The 17,527-nt window shown below is 32.1% G+C and overlaps 1 protein-coding gene across 1 annotated transcript; it reads left to right on the forward strand.

Annotated features, from left to right (window-relative positions):
- Positions 1–15,528: 15,528 nt before the first annotated feature.
- Positions 15,529–16,644, forward strand: LOC147075408 (actin CyI, cytoplasmic-like). Its single transcript, XM_085942503.1, has one exon. The coding sequence runs from the start codon at positions 15,529–15,531 to the stop codon at positions 16,642–16,644; it is 1,116 nt and encodes a 371-aa protein (XP_085798629.1).
- The last annotated feature ends 883 nt before the right edge of the window (positions 16,645–17,527 follow it).

The raw sequence follows: 17,527 nt of genomic DNA on the forward strand, positions 1-17,527 counted from the left end.
TTTTGTGATTGAACAAATTTTATTTTCAATTTTTAAGGATTTTATGTTTTCGATGGAATTGACACATTTTATAAGCATCCTCTACCATTTGATATAGGAATAGTATTAGAATATGTACGTGTCCAAAATAGTACAAGTTTCTCCAAATTTCCTTTGTGTCATCAATGGACCCTATATAGAAAGGCAAGGAGAAGTAGTTAACAAAAAGACAGGTCTGAGCTATCCTTAACATCTTATATGGAATACGTTCATTTGCTCTACATATTATTCTACTAAAAAATCCAAAGGAAATAGAGAATAGTAGGTATGATGGTTTATATGAGTGAATAAATGCTGAAACAATAAAGCATGCGTTTGCAGCAAATGCTTTTGATCTTTTCACCAACTTCAAAAACACGAATTCTTTTAAAAATTTCGACATAAATTTGTTCCAATTTGCTGATATTTCCTTAACTGATTCTGCAAACTCTACTTTAACAAAATCAATATTTAGATGATCCACAACATTGGTTAAGCACATGCATGTATGGGAAAATCTCCAGGCAAAATGGTATTTTGCACGCATTGAAATGTTGTAGAGATACAAATACATGATCTTCTTATACCAAGGCTCTATTTCTGATTGAATTGTCTGAAGAAAAGGGTTACTTTTTAAAGTAGCATGGATTAGTAGAAATAGAATTGAAATTGATAACTGTCTCAACTGCAATTTTGGCGCATCAATATTTCTCGAGGGCTTATAATTCCGCAAACCCTTAGCCATCATGAATTTTCTATGGTTATTAATATTTGATGGTTGTCTGTAGTTGGGGACTAGGCTAGTAGAACCCGAAAGTTTGGAATATTTACCAGAGCACATCTGGTTTATAAACTCAACATAACTGATAGCCGGGCCAACCAGCATACTAGGAACATACAGAATATAGTTGATAGCATCCTCTATTCTGTTGTTGTAATCTCTTCCTAAATAGCACATTTTTACAATCAATATCATTAAGAAGCCAGAGATATCATATGCCCCGCCAATTTGTGGCTCTAAGGTTCTTCCATGGTACTTGTAGGAATATAGGAAAAATAAATTTATAAAAAAGAAAGCATATTCATTGCAAATTCTTAATAGAATCAATATTATGTTGATTGCAACTATTGCCGATATTAATAGTAAGTGAGTTGGACCATATGCCAAGTATAATATGGAAATAGCTATTATCAAGTTCTTTAATGTCGATTTGGTATGATATTTGCTCGACAGTAGAACCATTGACAAAGCAATAAGATATCTTACATCTCTAGACTCAACTTGCATTATTTATTTTAGGCTTCAAAATATTACATAAAAATTTGTTTTAAAAACAATCCTTTTGGGCATATTTTGGTGATGAATGCTTGCGAAGTGAGACTGTTAAAGGATTTTGACCCTATTTCACACAGTACTTGTTTGCATATGTCGTTAAAGTTTGATTGTTGCGGTACTGTTTGTGTTTAAGTTAAGGACTACTTTTGATGATAAGTATTCACCTATTAACCAAAAACATTTCCATATCTATTAATTGCCATTGTTTAATAAATTTATTTGATATTAATAAAATTATACATACCGGGTTGATGAAAGATAATCATCATTGCATGACTAGTCTATACAAAAGTAGTACTAGTTGAAAAGCTGAGATTACATAACCAATTGACAATGAGATGATAATAATTTCCTAAAAACATACTGGCATTGATCACCTCATTGCCAAAAATCCACACTCAAACTCATTTAGTATCTATGCGTACATAAAGCTTCGAAGAGTACCTATATTATTATTCATAGTATTTGTAATATCAAGCTATATGGAATACCTCCCTCTTATTTATAAAATTTTTAGGATCCATTGACCCATGGTTGGAAGGTTGATTTGTCTGAACAACTTTAATTTCTCAAAAAGTAACTTTAGTGTTGACGAACAAACTCTGGATATGCTTTCTGATATATTTGCTTACTCTCCAGACATGTACAAAATTATTTGTAGATATGTATCAAAGGCAATAGAAATGAATCCAGGATGCAAAGACTCAATTTCCGATATCCTGATAACAGAAATAAATCATAGTAAAGCCCTTTATTTGAAATATTTGGGCTGTCTTATCGATTTCCCTATTTCATCAGAATACAATATTTTTTCGAATTTAGAAATATCCTATTCAGCTCCTCCAGATTTTTCCTTGGACATCTATATTATTCAGTCAATTATTACAAATTATGCATCTGTGCCACATGAAATTATTATGAGGCTTAATCAAATTGATGAGAATGTCTTGATTGATTTTTTCTTTGGAAAAGCTGATTCAGCCGATCTCACCGTCCTTTTTGTGAAACTATTTGACAAGCATCCCAATATGCTATATTTACTACACAAAAAACTCATGAAGCTAACCGATGCAACACCGAATTTTAAATCATATTTGGGTCTTTTTCTGGGACTGCTCTATAATAGCTATTCTTTCACAGAAGATGAGAACTGTATGCTAAAACAACTCTTCACCATATCAGGAATCGATTATTATACAAAAATAGGAAATGACAAAATCAACAAATTGGGCTATTTCTTTACTGAGCCGACTGTTAGGAGTATACATTATGACAATTCGTATTTTGATCTGAACAGAAGGCCAATACGTTTCAATACTGAAGATTTTTTGGAGATTACTAGTCCCTCTGTTACTCATTTTTTAACCTATTTGGAAATTTTGAAGGATGATATCGAAAGATTACCAGAAGATGAAAGAGATGAACTCGTAGGTAGAATAAAACAGAACCATGAAGGTGATCAAAGATATCTTGAGATAATTTTGCCAAAGTTGATGGAATTGTTTGAATAAATTGCTTAGTTTAGTCTGGATTCCTTGATAATACCATAAAATAACCTAAAGAAACTAGCGATCATGTGATAAGCTGTTTCAAGTTGAATATATTTTATATCAAATATCGAGATTTTTTAAGATTATTCAGGTATGGCAAATCAAAACAAATTGATAGATCCCGATAGCAGTTCTGTTGGGAATAAGGTTTCATACAAAAAGCTACATACCAGAAAAATAAATTTTATATTCGAGCTGATGAAACTTTTTATTTCTTTTTCAGATTTAGCCCAAATGTCTGTTTTTGAGATAGAATCTGCTGTTGAAAAGTTTGCGCCTAGAATAAATGCCGAAGCTTGGGATAATACTGGAATACTTATTGATTGTGAGGGAACCTCCGATAGAAATACTTCTCAAACAATAGACTCTATCTATAGTGTTTTGATTGCGATAGACTTAACGGAGGAGGTCCTTTGCGAGGCAATTACAAAGAATGTAAATTGTATTTTTTCTTATCATCCAATTATTTTTGCAAAGCTATCAAGTATAAACGATTCAATTCTAATTAAATGCATCCAGAATAACATTTCAGTATATTCTCCACATACACAATTGGATAGGCTTATGAATGACTACATAATGAATTTGATATGTAACAAGAGTTTTGATGAGATATTATCGATTCTCAAGGGTAGAACGCAGATGGATATTGTAAGGGCAGTTAGATGTTCTGATATATTTAGAGTTTATGATAAAGATCATATTGCAGTAGGTGTTGGATCAGCTTTCAAGGGTATTAGTTTAAAGAATTCGTTGGTTGTAACAGGTGAGATGGGGCATCACGATTTGCTAGCCTGCAGAAGAAATTCTTCAGAGGTGATATTGCTGGAGCATAGCAATTCCGAAAGGATTGTTCTACCGTATATTAAAGATCTAATTTTGAAACAACTGCAAAATTCTATGAAATATAAACTTTTATTGAGTGAATCTGATAAGGATCCTGTAGAATTTCTCTAGAAATAAATAGATATTCTACCACCTATTATGTTTAGTCATCTATTCTTTGAATATTAATTTGATTCAAAGGATTAAATGGTTTGGATTCCATATTATGACAGAATGCTTCCTTATCAATACCTCCACTTTTAACTTTGATCAAGGAAATGGTCGAATCGTTTAGTATACTTTGATAAGATATAGTTGGGATGATGTAAACAATTTTATTCCACAATAACACAACAAACTTTAAAAGACCTTCTATATTTTTATGAAGGGTAATCAAGTTAATAATTCATTTACTGAAAATCCTTTCTAAGACAGCATCTACAATTGTCAAAAATGTTATAATAAAAAGTCTATCAACAAAAAATCTGGAAAATACAAGACTCTTTCTCATGAAGAACGAACAAATATAAACAAGCATTATGGAGAATGCCTTCAAGAACACATCAACTCGTGATTCTTTGTAGTTTTTTAGAACAATATATCTTGGCAGTATAAAATATGCAAATGTAGAGAGCAATACACTAATATGGTCTGCTTTCTGATCAAAAACAAACAATTTATCGATTCTCAGACATTGGATGCTAAATTCAAAATTATATAGACTTGGTAATAGTGAGATTATGGCGAATTTTAAGGATGAATTTTGCATATCTTGAATCGCAGAATTTATATATGTATTGAGTGATTTTTTTTTATCTGCAGCTCTTTTATCGCAGTATTTGATATCAAAAGATGAAGATTCTTCCAGGTTTTTGGGATGTATTTGATTGGGAACAATCTTGGGATTTGCTAAAATCTTCTTATTTCTTATAAAATCCATATTTTTAATTAGCAGAATTAAAATAGATGTCTGTGTATCAAAATGGCATCGAATTAAGGACATTTCAAAAGTTGAACAGTTTGCACCAAACAAGCCAAAGAATTCGCATGGATCATTATTATAGGCTATGATCGTGAATAAATCCATCAGGTAGTGTAGAATAAACTGAGTTATTTGCTTAGATTTTACAGAGATAGATGAATGCTCCCAGTCACCCATACTTTTATGATTGGCAACTTTAGATCTTTCTTGTGCTCTGATTATATTTAGTATTTTAAAGAATCCAAACAGAAAGACAATCGCCCATTCATTCAAGAAGATGTAATGGCTGAGACTCATTTCTTTTCTTTTAACTTCAAAATGGTACAGCTTGTCAGTTTTAAAATATAAGGCAAGTATCAATAGATTTGGAGCGGTAGGGTTCATCAGGACAATTCCACCAGTCCATAGCAGGTCACGAAAAGCAAATCCACGATAAGAATGTGATTCCATGAATATCAGGAATATTGTCAGATAGAATTCAAAACCTTTAAACAGATTGAATCTACCAAGCTTCAGCTTCATAAAAGAAAACACACATGCAGCCACTGAAATAATAATGGCTAAAACAGCAACAAGTTCATTTGTCTTGGTCAAATAATCGTATATCTTCTTTGTAAGATATTGATTGTATTTGATGGACTCAATAATGCTGTCATTTTCTGTCAGCTTTGTATTTTCATCATCAAGGGTTCGATCGAATTTAATATTAAATCCATCCAGTTGGGATTCTTTATTTTTGATTATTTGTTGATATAATCTCAAATCAACCAAGTCATTGATAAAGTTTCCATATGAATTTCTAGGATTTGGAATTCCCATAAAATAGCATATTGTGTTTATTATATCGTCTTGATGAATAATCTTGTAAGGAGAAATAGCTTTTATCCAATCCGTTGATGAATTACATTTTTCAGTATCATAGAATTTGTTTAAAAATTCAGTGTTATTCAGAATGTTTAAATCATCAATTCCTCTCCCACTACCAAGCGTATCATTACCATTGTGTGATTTCATCTGTTTGTTGGATTGAAATTTTATATCCTTGTGCATATCCTTCAATAACTTGCCTGCTGTCAGATCTGAATCATCAACTATAGGTATTTTCGAAATAAATGAGCAAAAAGAAGCCAGCTCATATTCTGATGAACTACCATGCCCCCCATCATCAGTAACCCCATGATCAGAGGTTAGCACAAGAAGTGTATCTTCAGACATCTTTTCATAAACTTTATTGATGTACAAACTATACATTTGCATAACTGATTCAATTTTATTATGATTAATGCCATAGATATGGCCAAGAGCATCTAAATTTAGTACATGGCAAAAATTTATATCGAATTTGTCTAAATCTCTTATCATTTTCTCGAAAATATATTCCTCTGTTGGGTTGTTCTTATCATATGATTTAATTACAACAGATTTGTCAGACAAGAAAGGGTATAAATCCTTCCAGACTTCATCTCCATAAAAATACATGGATTTGTTAGATAGTTGATGTATAAGACTATCTCCTTCTTTCTTGGAATGGAAAAATGCAACAAGCTCGTCAATCTGGTTTGAAGGAGTTCCAGATGTCATGGAGTATATTCTACAGGATGTGGCAGTTGGAATCCCCGCAATGCTTAAATAGTCATGCTTGTATTTACAATTAATATCGAAGTTATTGAAATAATGCCCAGTTTTATTTACCTTAACAAAGCCATCAAAACGTAGGCCATCAACAACTATGTAAATAAGCTTGTTAAACTTTGGTTTTCCAAGCGGTGTGGTGTTTGTTTCCTTGGAATAGCTGGAAACTCTGAACAGCGACTTGTAAAACAAAAAAGTTGAAATGGCTAACAGAAAATATGTAGGAGATTTCATGGGTTACAAATTTAGACAAACGAAAAGCTATAGTTTGAAATCATTCCGCAAGAATTAAAACTCTGCAATATTACTATACAGACATTTCATGAATGCATATGTTATATGGGAGAAATATCAGCTAACTCCTCTAAAAAATGAGATTTTTTCACATTGAAATGCCTATGCTTGTTTAAGCAACAAAACACTGATGGATACAACTAAACAAACATGGATATGGTAGTATGTTCTTAAACACACATCTTATTAATGAATAGACTTTAAGTGGAATTTGATAAGAGTTTTTTAGCCCTCAACTTTAAGTTTATGGACAGAACTTCTGAATTTTCTAAAATTGTCAAAGCAACAGAAATACCACAATGGAACATCAAAAACAGTGGCTTTCATCGAGAAATTGGGGAAATTGACAGCGAAATAAAAAATGCCATAAAGCACATTCAGGAGGGTGATAAGCACCAGAAAAATTACTCTGCCAATATAGAAGTTATTAAACAACGACTTAAACAGTTGAAAGAAGTTAAGTTCGACAAAAATGTTAGAAATGACAGACTAGAGATAATTGAAGGCCTTAGTGGGATTATCACAAAGAGAGTACTGGAATACACCATAAAAATAAGACAGATCGAGCGAGATTACAAATCAGATAACAATAACCACGAGGTTGGTACTAATACTTTGGAAATTTCGAATTCAATAGGGACTAGTGGAAAATCGATTGGTTTAAATAAGACCATACACACAGATGATGCAGAATATGGTAGTTCTAATGCTTCAAAAAACACCAATTCATCATCAGCCTCAATGAACACTATGTCATTAAGTGCCTTGAACTCTGAGTATGCTTCTGAAACTATTGCTGAAAGACGTAGAATAGTAAATAGTATATCGGAGATTGGACAAATTGTTGAAGATATAGCAATACAAGTGGGAATACAGGAAGAAAACCTACGGCAAATTGATGATATTGTAGCAAAAACAGAATATTACGGAAAGCAGGCATTGCTAGAACTGCATGAAACATGGGATTCCATTTCAGGCAGAAGAAAGGGAATAATCAAATTTTTTGTTTTTTGGATGATTTTGATAACAGTGTTTTTTTTTGTGAGAAGGGGATAGTTGCTGTGTGACTGTTACAGCTAATGTTTGATTGTTAATAAATAGCCAATTTATGGAGTATTTTGTCCTGGTGATTCCCGTTAATAAAATCTAGTAAATAATAATTTTGTATCGTTGCCTTAATGTTAATATTCCTCTAATCAGGTGATATGGCTCTATTTGTATTTCTTCAAAAAAAATGGATATACCATCCAATGCTGTAATAAAATTAATTGTATAATACCAATCTCTCTGGAAATGGAATGAAAAACTAACAGATATGCTTTTTATAAAGTAGATTGTCCAAAATTTTGAATTGCATATAATATTCAACTCCAACAATATATATTTCCACATCAAATCAGTTTGGGCTTTACCCTTAGATTTTAATGGTGGAATCCCAACCACGAGGGTCTACTTGTCTCATATGTTTTTGTGAATATACTGCAGCTGGGCTACATAGAATAGTTAGTTTAAAGTGTGGCCACATTTTCGGTCAAGACTGTATTGAAAAATGGCTAAAGATAAGTAAAAATAGCCATTGCCCGAGCTGTTTTGCATCCATTAAGAAGATCCATTTAAGACCAATCTTTGCCACCGAAATCTCCTGCACAGACAATGCCAAGGAATTGAAGCTTATTGAAAAATATCACCAAGAAAAGGAGAAACTCTTGAAAGCAGAGCAGAAAATTAGCGAACTAAAATCTGAAATTGAAATTTTAAAATTAACAGTTGCAAACATTACTAAGCAAAGAGTATATTCTGTGGAAGAGTATTCTGTCCCCACTGTTTTTTCGAATGAAATAAAACTACACTTTTATCCAGAACACTCTATTCTGGAATATGACCCTGTAAATTGTGTCGTGTTAGTAACATGCCAGATGCTTAACAAAAAAGAGTCTGATGTGAACAGCCCATCTCGAATGCATGGAATATACAAATATCTGATTACAGACCAAGATGTTAATAGCTTTATAAAATTTGATCATAAGATTAGCTATTTGAAAATGAGCCCATTCAATGATGGATTATGTGTAGTTTGTGCAGGAAATTCTGTTAGTATTCTAAATGTCCTAAATGAAAATACTCTATTTTATAGAGAATTTGTAACTATTATAACCTGTGCCATTTTTAATGAGAAAAATAGAGATGTCATTTTTGTCGGTGATTTAAAGGGCACTTTCCATAGGATTTATTTGACGACAGATACCATAGAACTAAACGATTCTATCAAGCTATTTGATTTGCCTATCCAGAATATAGTCCAAGCTGATTATGACTTGTACGTGTCATCACTCTTTTCGGTGAAAATGACGAGGATTTTTTCAGATAAAACGGTGGAACATTCTTCAGAGTCAGCTCACAGTCATGTGAAATATTCTGGAATTACTAACCTTAGTTTTAAGGACTTGGAAATTAGTAAAAAAGGAGTCTTTATTTTTATGGATGCATGGAAGAATACAGTATTGCTATCTATTAGAGATAGCAATAGTAGCATATATTTTCATGTGACAGGAAACAAAGAAGTTCAAACATATTCAGGAATCACACAATTTAGGAAAGTTCCAAATAGGATTTACGGGGAACATATCTACTCAATAGATAATCTGAAAAAATCGCTAAGAGTATTGAATTTGGCAAATTTTAATAATATATTCTCCTATGAGCTGGAGTTTGATTTGATTGATTTCGCAATAAAAAAGAACTATATGATTATATTGACACAAAAACGCATTCGTATTTACAAAGTTCGATGAAGCAATGCTCTATCAGACATTTAAGGTGTAGTGACATATACCTGAGAACTAAAAAATTCCAATAAGATCGTAAAATAATACCAAGGGTTTATGAGGAAATTATAATACAAGGTATATATCATTCATATCAAAATTGGGAATTTTGGTTGTATAAATTACTTGCAAGATTTATAAGTGTTGGAAAATATACGGCATGGTAGCCATATATTTGAAAATTCTAAAGTAATTAATAAATTTTAATTTATCATATTTTGCAAATTTTTGTTGTGAATTTATTCTAGGATTGTAGAAAAATTGCCAGGAAATACAGCGATGTTCATTACATTTTAAAATTATCAAGGCCTTCAAACCATATTATTGATAAGTTAATAAGAAAAACAAAGAATCTATGCATTTTATTGCTTTTCACAAACTCAGCTCATTATTTTTTACTTGTTGTTATACTCATGAGTGGTCTTGTTTTTGCAAAAAAGAGCTTTTAATTTACCATGACATATTACATTTTAAGATGATTGAAATATAATAACAAACTGAGGCTTGAAATAAATAGCTGCTTTTAATCATACATTTGACTTAAACAATTAATGGCTCTATGTCGTTCCAACAATTTATTGGAATTTATTTCTCAATTCGTCATCCAATAGTTTACTTTGTTATTTGATTTTTCGATTCATTGACACTAGGCTGAGATTCATAGTTTATGAAGTTATCCCAATAACCTTTTCGATTTCTAGGCATATTCTTTTCTATTATTTGTATTATCATTAGAATATCGAGTGTTTTTCTAGAGTTTTTTGCTGTTGTTTTTTTATCTGCTCGTTCATAATCATCGGCTTCAGAGAATATTCCTGATTTATTTCTTTGGTTTTGGAACCATATTTGGATGCCTCGAGAGCTATGACTCAGCAAAAGAGCTAGATCATCACGAGTTTGTTTTGATGGGAATCGGGTTATTTCGAAGATATCCTTTAATACAGCCTTTTGAAACTCAGTTTTCTGAATTCTGGTTTTCGATGAATCGTATTCTATTTCATCATTTCGAATTTTAAGCATTCCCAATAGTGCTTGGATATTTCTTTTTCGAATACTATCCAAATTTGGCTGTTCAGACAACATGACGGGGTGTTACTGATTTTTATTTTTATTGATTTTATTCAAAACTCGGAAATTATCTACCAATGACAATTCAATAAATTAATATCTTCAATTTGTTTCAAATATCGATGAATTGTAATAAGCTCTTCTCATATGCAATATTTCAATGCAATACTATTATTAACAGGTTAATTATACTGAAAAAAATTATTTCATAAAATAAAACTTTAAAAGCACCGGTGTTAAATGCTTGCTGTGCCGATATCTCTTCCAGTTTTCCTCTAAGTTATTCTTCTGTTAAGAAATATTCCACATTTGATATATTAAACTATATTTAGAAATATAAAATAATAAATAAATTTTTTTCAAAAATCAATATTTTGCAAAATAATTAAGACCATTAACTAATTAAATAAACTTATAAAGAGTACCTGTTTGTGTTATAAAAGGTCTTATTTTATTAAAAATAGAATTTGTAAAATCATGATTGAAGAAGTTATTAAAACTGCATCCCAAGGAGCACATGTGCTAAATTGGACGTAGATAATCAAATCACTCTTTCTACAATGTCAAAATTTGTGATTGAGATGAATTATTTGTTTCGGTATCATTACTTGTAACATCAAAAAATCAATGTGTAAATTGGTTAATTACTCAATGTCACTTTAGTATTCGATGTATGTAAAATTCCAATCACCAATTAATAGAACCTCAAACAAATATTTCCTAATTCAGATGTAAATGGCTACAAATAAAATGCATGAGATGATTTCTGTAAGCTCCTTCAAATATAAAGGCAATAAAAGATAAGTAACAAACGTTGTAAATACGAATTTATTTATAAAACAATCACAAACTAGACAAATCAATTTCTAAAAATAATAGTTTCAAAGTGAGTCACTGGAATTGTTATTTTATAACTTGGGTCATATTGTTTGAGTAAAGTTTACTTATACAATTCAAATATAACCACGATATAATTATATTACGGAATTATATTTTTCCAAATATAAATAGACAGCCATCTGATAAAACATCTCATTCATTTAATGAAGGAATGTGATAACTCTATAGTTCAAATATGCTTGACTCGGTTCCGATTTCTATAAAATCAACATCTGACTTTTCAAGGTATCCTTCCTTGTAAAGCTTCCCTAAAAAAGCCTTTATATCACTCTCCTTGTCCAGTGGCAGAAAGGAATGCTTGTTTTCAGCTGTGCACTTTGATGATTCAAATTCTTTGCAACAGATTTTATGTGCATTTTTAAGTCGACCTTTAAGGATCTTTACAAAAATATCCACCTCCACCACAACACTGTGACCATTCAAATAAAACTCATTATCCATTGCATACTTTATTATATTGGTGTATAGAATGAGACTATCTGATAGATAGTTGAGTAGAAAGACTGTGTAGTTATAGAGCTTTTCATCAGGGATCATCAAATGCTTTAAAACCAAGTATATTATTCTGTTAAAATCGGTAAAAATATTTGAATTTAAAGGACATTCATCTTTGTGTATCCTCTTTGCAACCTTTATATTGCATACTGAAGCATTTTGGGAAGTTAGAAAACCTATAACATTTTGTGGAAACTTGAGTTCTGAGGCAAATACTTCACTGAAAAAAATGCTAGTTCCAATATACACATCTTTTATGGCAATCGAATTCTTGGGATCAGCATCTCTGGTGTTTATGTCATCTTCTTTGGTTATGCTATCCTTGGATATGTTGGGAGATTCATTTCTATTATCAATTATTTGATTAGGCCCAACAATCATATCCCGACTTTTTATCAGCTCTTTTTTTGATATGTCTATATTTTGAAGTTGTGATGAAATCGACTGAGTGCTTAAGTCCTTATTGACTTCTTGCACAGTTTCAATTTTTATGATGGCATCAAAATCATCAGATTTTCTATTTTGAGAAGCGTTCAAATAAGTTGCGAGTCCACACATTTTAAAGCTATTTGATCTGACATATATTTGATAAATTCTTTCACTAAATGAGTTTTTGAAAAAGCTTTGGTAGAAGTCTATTTGTGAGATGTCAGGTATATAATGAATAATCTCTGGGTTTTGTGTACAAAGCTCATAAAGAGTCTCAAATCCCAAGCAATCTAAAATCAAATATATTTCATTAACAGCATTTTCACTACAAGATTGCAAACTGACCTTTTCTGCCCCTATCAAATGATCCACATCACATTTATGAATATCATAGCACGATCTTATTAGTTCTGTAAAAAGTTCTGAATTCTTTATAATAATCTTGTTGAAGACATTTGCTGTAAAGCTATTGGAGTGTTTGTAGAGCATATACATGTTTTTACAAAACGTATGCATATCATGGAATTCAATATTCAAAAATTCCTTATACACTGGAATAAATGTGGACAGTATTTGGGATTTTGGCTTAGAAGCGAACATACTCTTGATTATGCTACCCTTAGGCTTTTCGATTTTTTCCAGTGCTTGTTGAATGTTAGTAGCATTATGCTCATCAAGCAAATATCGACCAATATAAAACTTAAAAATCTCAATATAACGGGTCAAGTTGTTTTTATGAGAACTCAGATACTTCTCATAAATACTTTGCAAATTAAATGTATTGCAAATTTGAAAAAACTCTCGAGGCTCTGAAAAAATAAAATTGTCGTAGTGCTTAGTGAATAGGTATTTATAAGCCGCAAGAATAGCGGGGGAAGAAGTAACAGTAGATTTTGCCATTATTGGGTGAATTCCAGAAGTGTCTACCGACGATTTGTCGTGCTGAATGACACTTTTATATAGTTGAAACTTATCGTACCCGTCCTCCCAAGCTAGCGGTATCTTTAGTTCATTTTCCTTAATGCTTTCATAATACTTCTTGAGTGTATCCTTTCCAATGAGTTTATTTTCAGTTTTCTGATAATACTCCTCAAAAGACATCTTCTTTTCGATACTAGGGTTGTAAATGATGGTATTAAGAAAAATAAATGAATAGCATACATTATGATAGACATTAAAAACAGATGACTCGATGGGCTCTCCTTGTCCCAAAGTATCACAAAGGTTATTTTGCTCGATATATTCCTGTGCAAATATAGAAACTACCCGATCAATAATCTGACTTTCACCTTGCAGTTGAAAAGACCCAAGTAACTCCCTTAAACTATCAAGCAAGTCTGTTTTGTTAAAATTGAATGTTCTAACAAACCGAATTAAATCATCTTTGTTTTTTTCCTTGCACAAGAATTCTCCCAGAGACTTTAATGAAACCAACCGACTCAGTCGAATTAATCGCAAATCATTGGGAATGTTCTTACATGTTTTGTTGAATTCAGAAATTTGCTCCACAAAGACATCTTTTGATTTTTTAGAAGTATCTATTAATGAGGAATAGTAATCAATTTGTGCATACAGTTCTTCACTAGGATGCACTAAGCAAAATGCCGATACTTTATCACCAGGGCTATTAGACTTTGATGTTTCGTTTAACTGGTCGTCAAAGGATTCCTTAAAGTCATAACACTTACATATTTTCAATGATGAATCTATTTGTGAAAGATCGGATTCTATTTCAGAAAGAATATTTCTCACTCTTTCAAAACGCTCTTCAGCTAAGTTATGCATGAAATACTTATGGTCAAATGCATAAAAGATCATTGACAGATTTGGTTGCTCATTCCAGCAAACTGTCCAAATGTTCGGATATATGGAATAAATTAGTTGTTGATACTCTGGGCAATCATAGCCTATTTTTATTGCATTATCTCCGAGTATTTTTGCAAAGTCCACAACCAGCTCCTTAACAAAATAGAACTTTTTATAACATCTATTAAATATAAACAGGTCAAGAAAATCTGAATATAGTATGTTTCTAAAAACCATGTATAAGTTCATATCTTTTGATATATCATTTTCGAACACATATAAATATCTTACAAATACTTGAACCTTTTGATCATAATTAAACGAATTTGTAATGCCAACTGAATTAGATTCTACTTCTTTTATGGTTCTTTGGCTGTCACAAGACACTACTGATTCATTCGAATTGTTTGAAATAAAATCTTGTCTTATCTCATCAGAACTGGGCTTGAAAAACCTGCTGCACAACTTAAAATAGGCTATCATGACATGATTTGTATATTTATCTATGGATCCCAATTTAAGTCTTGTCAATGAGTCTAAATTCACATTTCTGGGATATTCATACATTAGATTCAGAAAATATAAAAAATCCTTGTTGGATAATTTCATAGAAAGAATTCTGTTGTAGAGCTCTACAAGAGGAATAGAATCGACAATTCCGAGCAGGATTCTACACTCTTTGTTAGAACTGGAAGATAGTTTGAAAAGCTCCTTAATTGTATTGTCCGAAGGTTTAGACAGTGGAAAAAGAATGGCTGTCTCTGCAATATCCCCATTAATCAATTCTTTATCCTTCTGTCCAAGAGAAAAACCACTCGTAGAATGTTGGTCGCGCGATTCTATGCATTTTTCACCAATATCCTGCTGTCTGTTTGAATTTATCCTTTTCGAGATTTCAAATAATTCACATGAATTAGATCCATTTACTTCACTTTCCATGGGGTAAAACAAATATGTAAATAAAACAGAGTAATACAATAAATATTCTTCTTAGCACAAACATGTAGAGAACATACTCCCAAGTTGAGTCTCATGAGGCCTATGTATTTCAAAGCAAATGTACTAATATTGATTCCATTTTGATATATATGGCTAGATTATCTTATTGTGGCAAACTATAGATACTTTAAAATCACTTTATTTCCACAATTATACCATTTTACTTTTCTTGTGACGAATAAATAAATAAACAAACAGGGAATTTTATGTGACAATGCATACAGAATCAACTGACTTGAATCATAAAATATAAATTCAAAACATTGCTGGGAAATTGAAAATGGCACAGAAGGCAATCATCCAAGTTTTTTCACTTTCCCTCTTTTTTTTATTTGTTTCAAATAAAAAATTCGAATTTTTCAAGCCCCTATGAGTACAGACAAAGCATCTATTATTATTGATAATGGAAGTGGAATGGTCAAGGCAGGATTCTCAGGAGATGATGCGCCAAGATCGGTGTTTCCAAGTATTGTTGGAACCCCGCGTCATCAGGGCGTCATGGTTGGCATGGGACAAAAGGATTTTTATTTGGGGGATGAAGCCCAGAAAAAAAGAGGTATTTTGACACTAAAATACCCTATTGAGCATGGTATTGTCACCAACTGGGACCACATGACTATGATATGGCGTCATACCTTTTATAATGAGCTCAGAGTTGCACCAGAAGAGCATCCTATTCTCTTAACAGAAGCACCATTGAATCCGAAGGCAAACAGGGAAAAGATGTTGGAAATAATGTTTGAGACATTCAATGTGCCATCCTGGTATCTTCAAATACAGGCGGTTCTCTCACTATATGCCTCAGGACGTACAACAGGTATTGTGTTTGATTCTGGGGATGGTGTTTCCCATGTGGTTCCAATCTATGAGGGCTACAGTCTTCCTCACGCTGTAAAGCGAATTGACTTGGCTGGTCGTGATATTACAGAATATCTTAGGAAAATCCTCACTGAGTCAGGTGCAGTCCTTACAACCACTGCAGAGTCAGAAATAGTCCGATCAATGAAGGAAAAGCTCTGCTATGTCTCCCTTGATTATGAAAATGAGCTCAAGAACAATACAGAAGAAGTAGAATATGAGTTGCCTGACGGGTCAAAGATTAAGGCAGGGACACAAAGATTTAGAGGACCTGAGACTCTCTTCAATCCCTCCATGAGTGGAGTTGAATCCAGTGGAATTCATAGGACTATCTTCGATTCAATTATGAAATGTGATGTTGATATTAGAAAAGATCTTTATGGGAGTATTGTCCTTTCTGGTGGGTCCACATGTTTTCCAAACATAGCCGAAAGAATCCAGGCTGAAGTTACAAAGTTGGCGCCATCTACTATTTCAGTGAAAGTTATTGCACCAGCAGAAAGAAAGTATTCTGTTTGGATTGGTGGATCTATCCTTGCATCATTAAGCACATTCCAGCATATGTGGGTTTCTAGAGAAGAGTACAATGAGTATGGTCCAAGTGTAGTTCACAGAAAATGCTTCTAAATAAATGCATTCAGAGAATATTCAACATTGTTGTGTTTATCTTTCATTGATACCTAGTTAAAATGCATTGTGGCGAATAAACATTCGGCTGGATAATTAATATCCTGAGTAATAATGGATATTTGAATCGTAAGAACTTGATTGCTTTGGCAGTGTCACTATTCAAATATTGATGCTCCAGATTCTAAATCCTTAATATTTTATTTCAGTTTGGAATTGGAGCATCATGTTCTAACAACAGCATATTCGAGAACAAACAAAATGTAAAATTAATGTATTTTTGTAGAAGAGAGAACTAAGCCCATAAGCTATCATGACAGTGATACAACATCTCAATAAACCAATGTTAACTCAAATAATGTTTAATAGATATAGAGTCTCACTGTAGAAATGTCCAATAAAATTGATTGATTATAACACTTTAGATGACCAAACTTATCATAGCTATTTATTGAATGTATTATGGCTGACTAGGGCTATAAATCATTCACATCATCGTCAAATTTAACTTCTTCTCCTTCTTTAAAAGGAGGCATACCTTGGTAGGGACATCCAGCACATCTAAAGGCATCCCCCAAGTAACAACTCCCACATGATGATTTTTCAATTTTTTTTTCACCTATAGAATTTGTTAAGTCTGTTCCTTCAGCTTCACTATTTTTGCTTAACTCACAAGTACAATTGGCACACTTTCTTTTGGTAATAGCTCGATTTGAAACTATAGTATTGTTTTCTACTTCTACATTCGTCACTCTTCTCTGTCTTGGATCTCTTCGAATACTCATAGCTGATTTCAAAATATCTGATAAATTTTGCTTTTCGTTCGTCATTTTTGGGGGTCAATAAAAATCTTAGATCTTCAATAAGTTACCTAGTATGATTG

Source organism: Rhyacophila brunnea, unplaced genomic scaffold (genome assembly GCF_057557595.1).
Source record: "Rhyacophila brunnea isolate RB1 unplaced genomic scaffold, BYU_Rbru_1.0 scaffold_145, whole genome shotgun sequence".
Lineage (NCBI taxonomy): Eukaryota > Metazoa > Arthropoda > Insecta > Trichoptera > Rhyacophilidae > Rhyacophila > Rhyacophila brunnea.

Excerpts from the sequence above, each read along its gene's own strand:
- LOC147075408 (XM_085942503.1), top strand. The coding sequence starts at position 15,529 with ATGAGTACAGACAAAGCATCTATTATTATTGATAATGGAAGTGGAATG.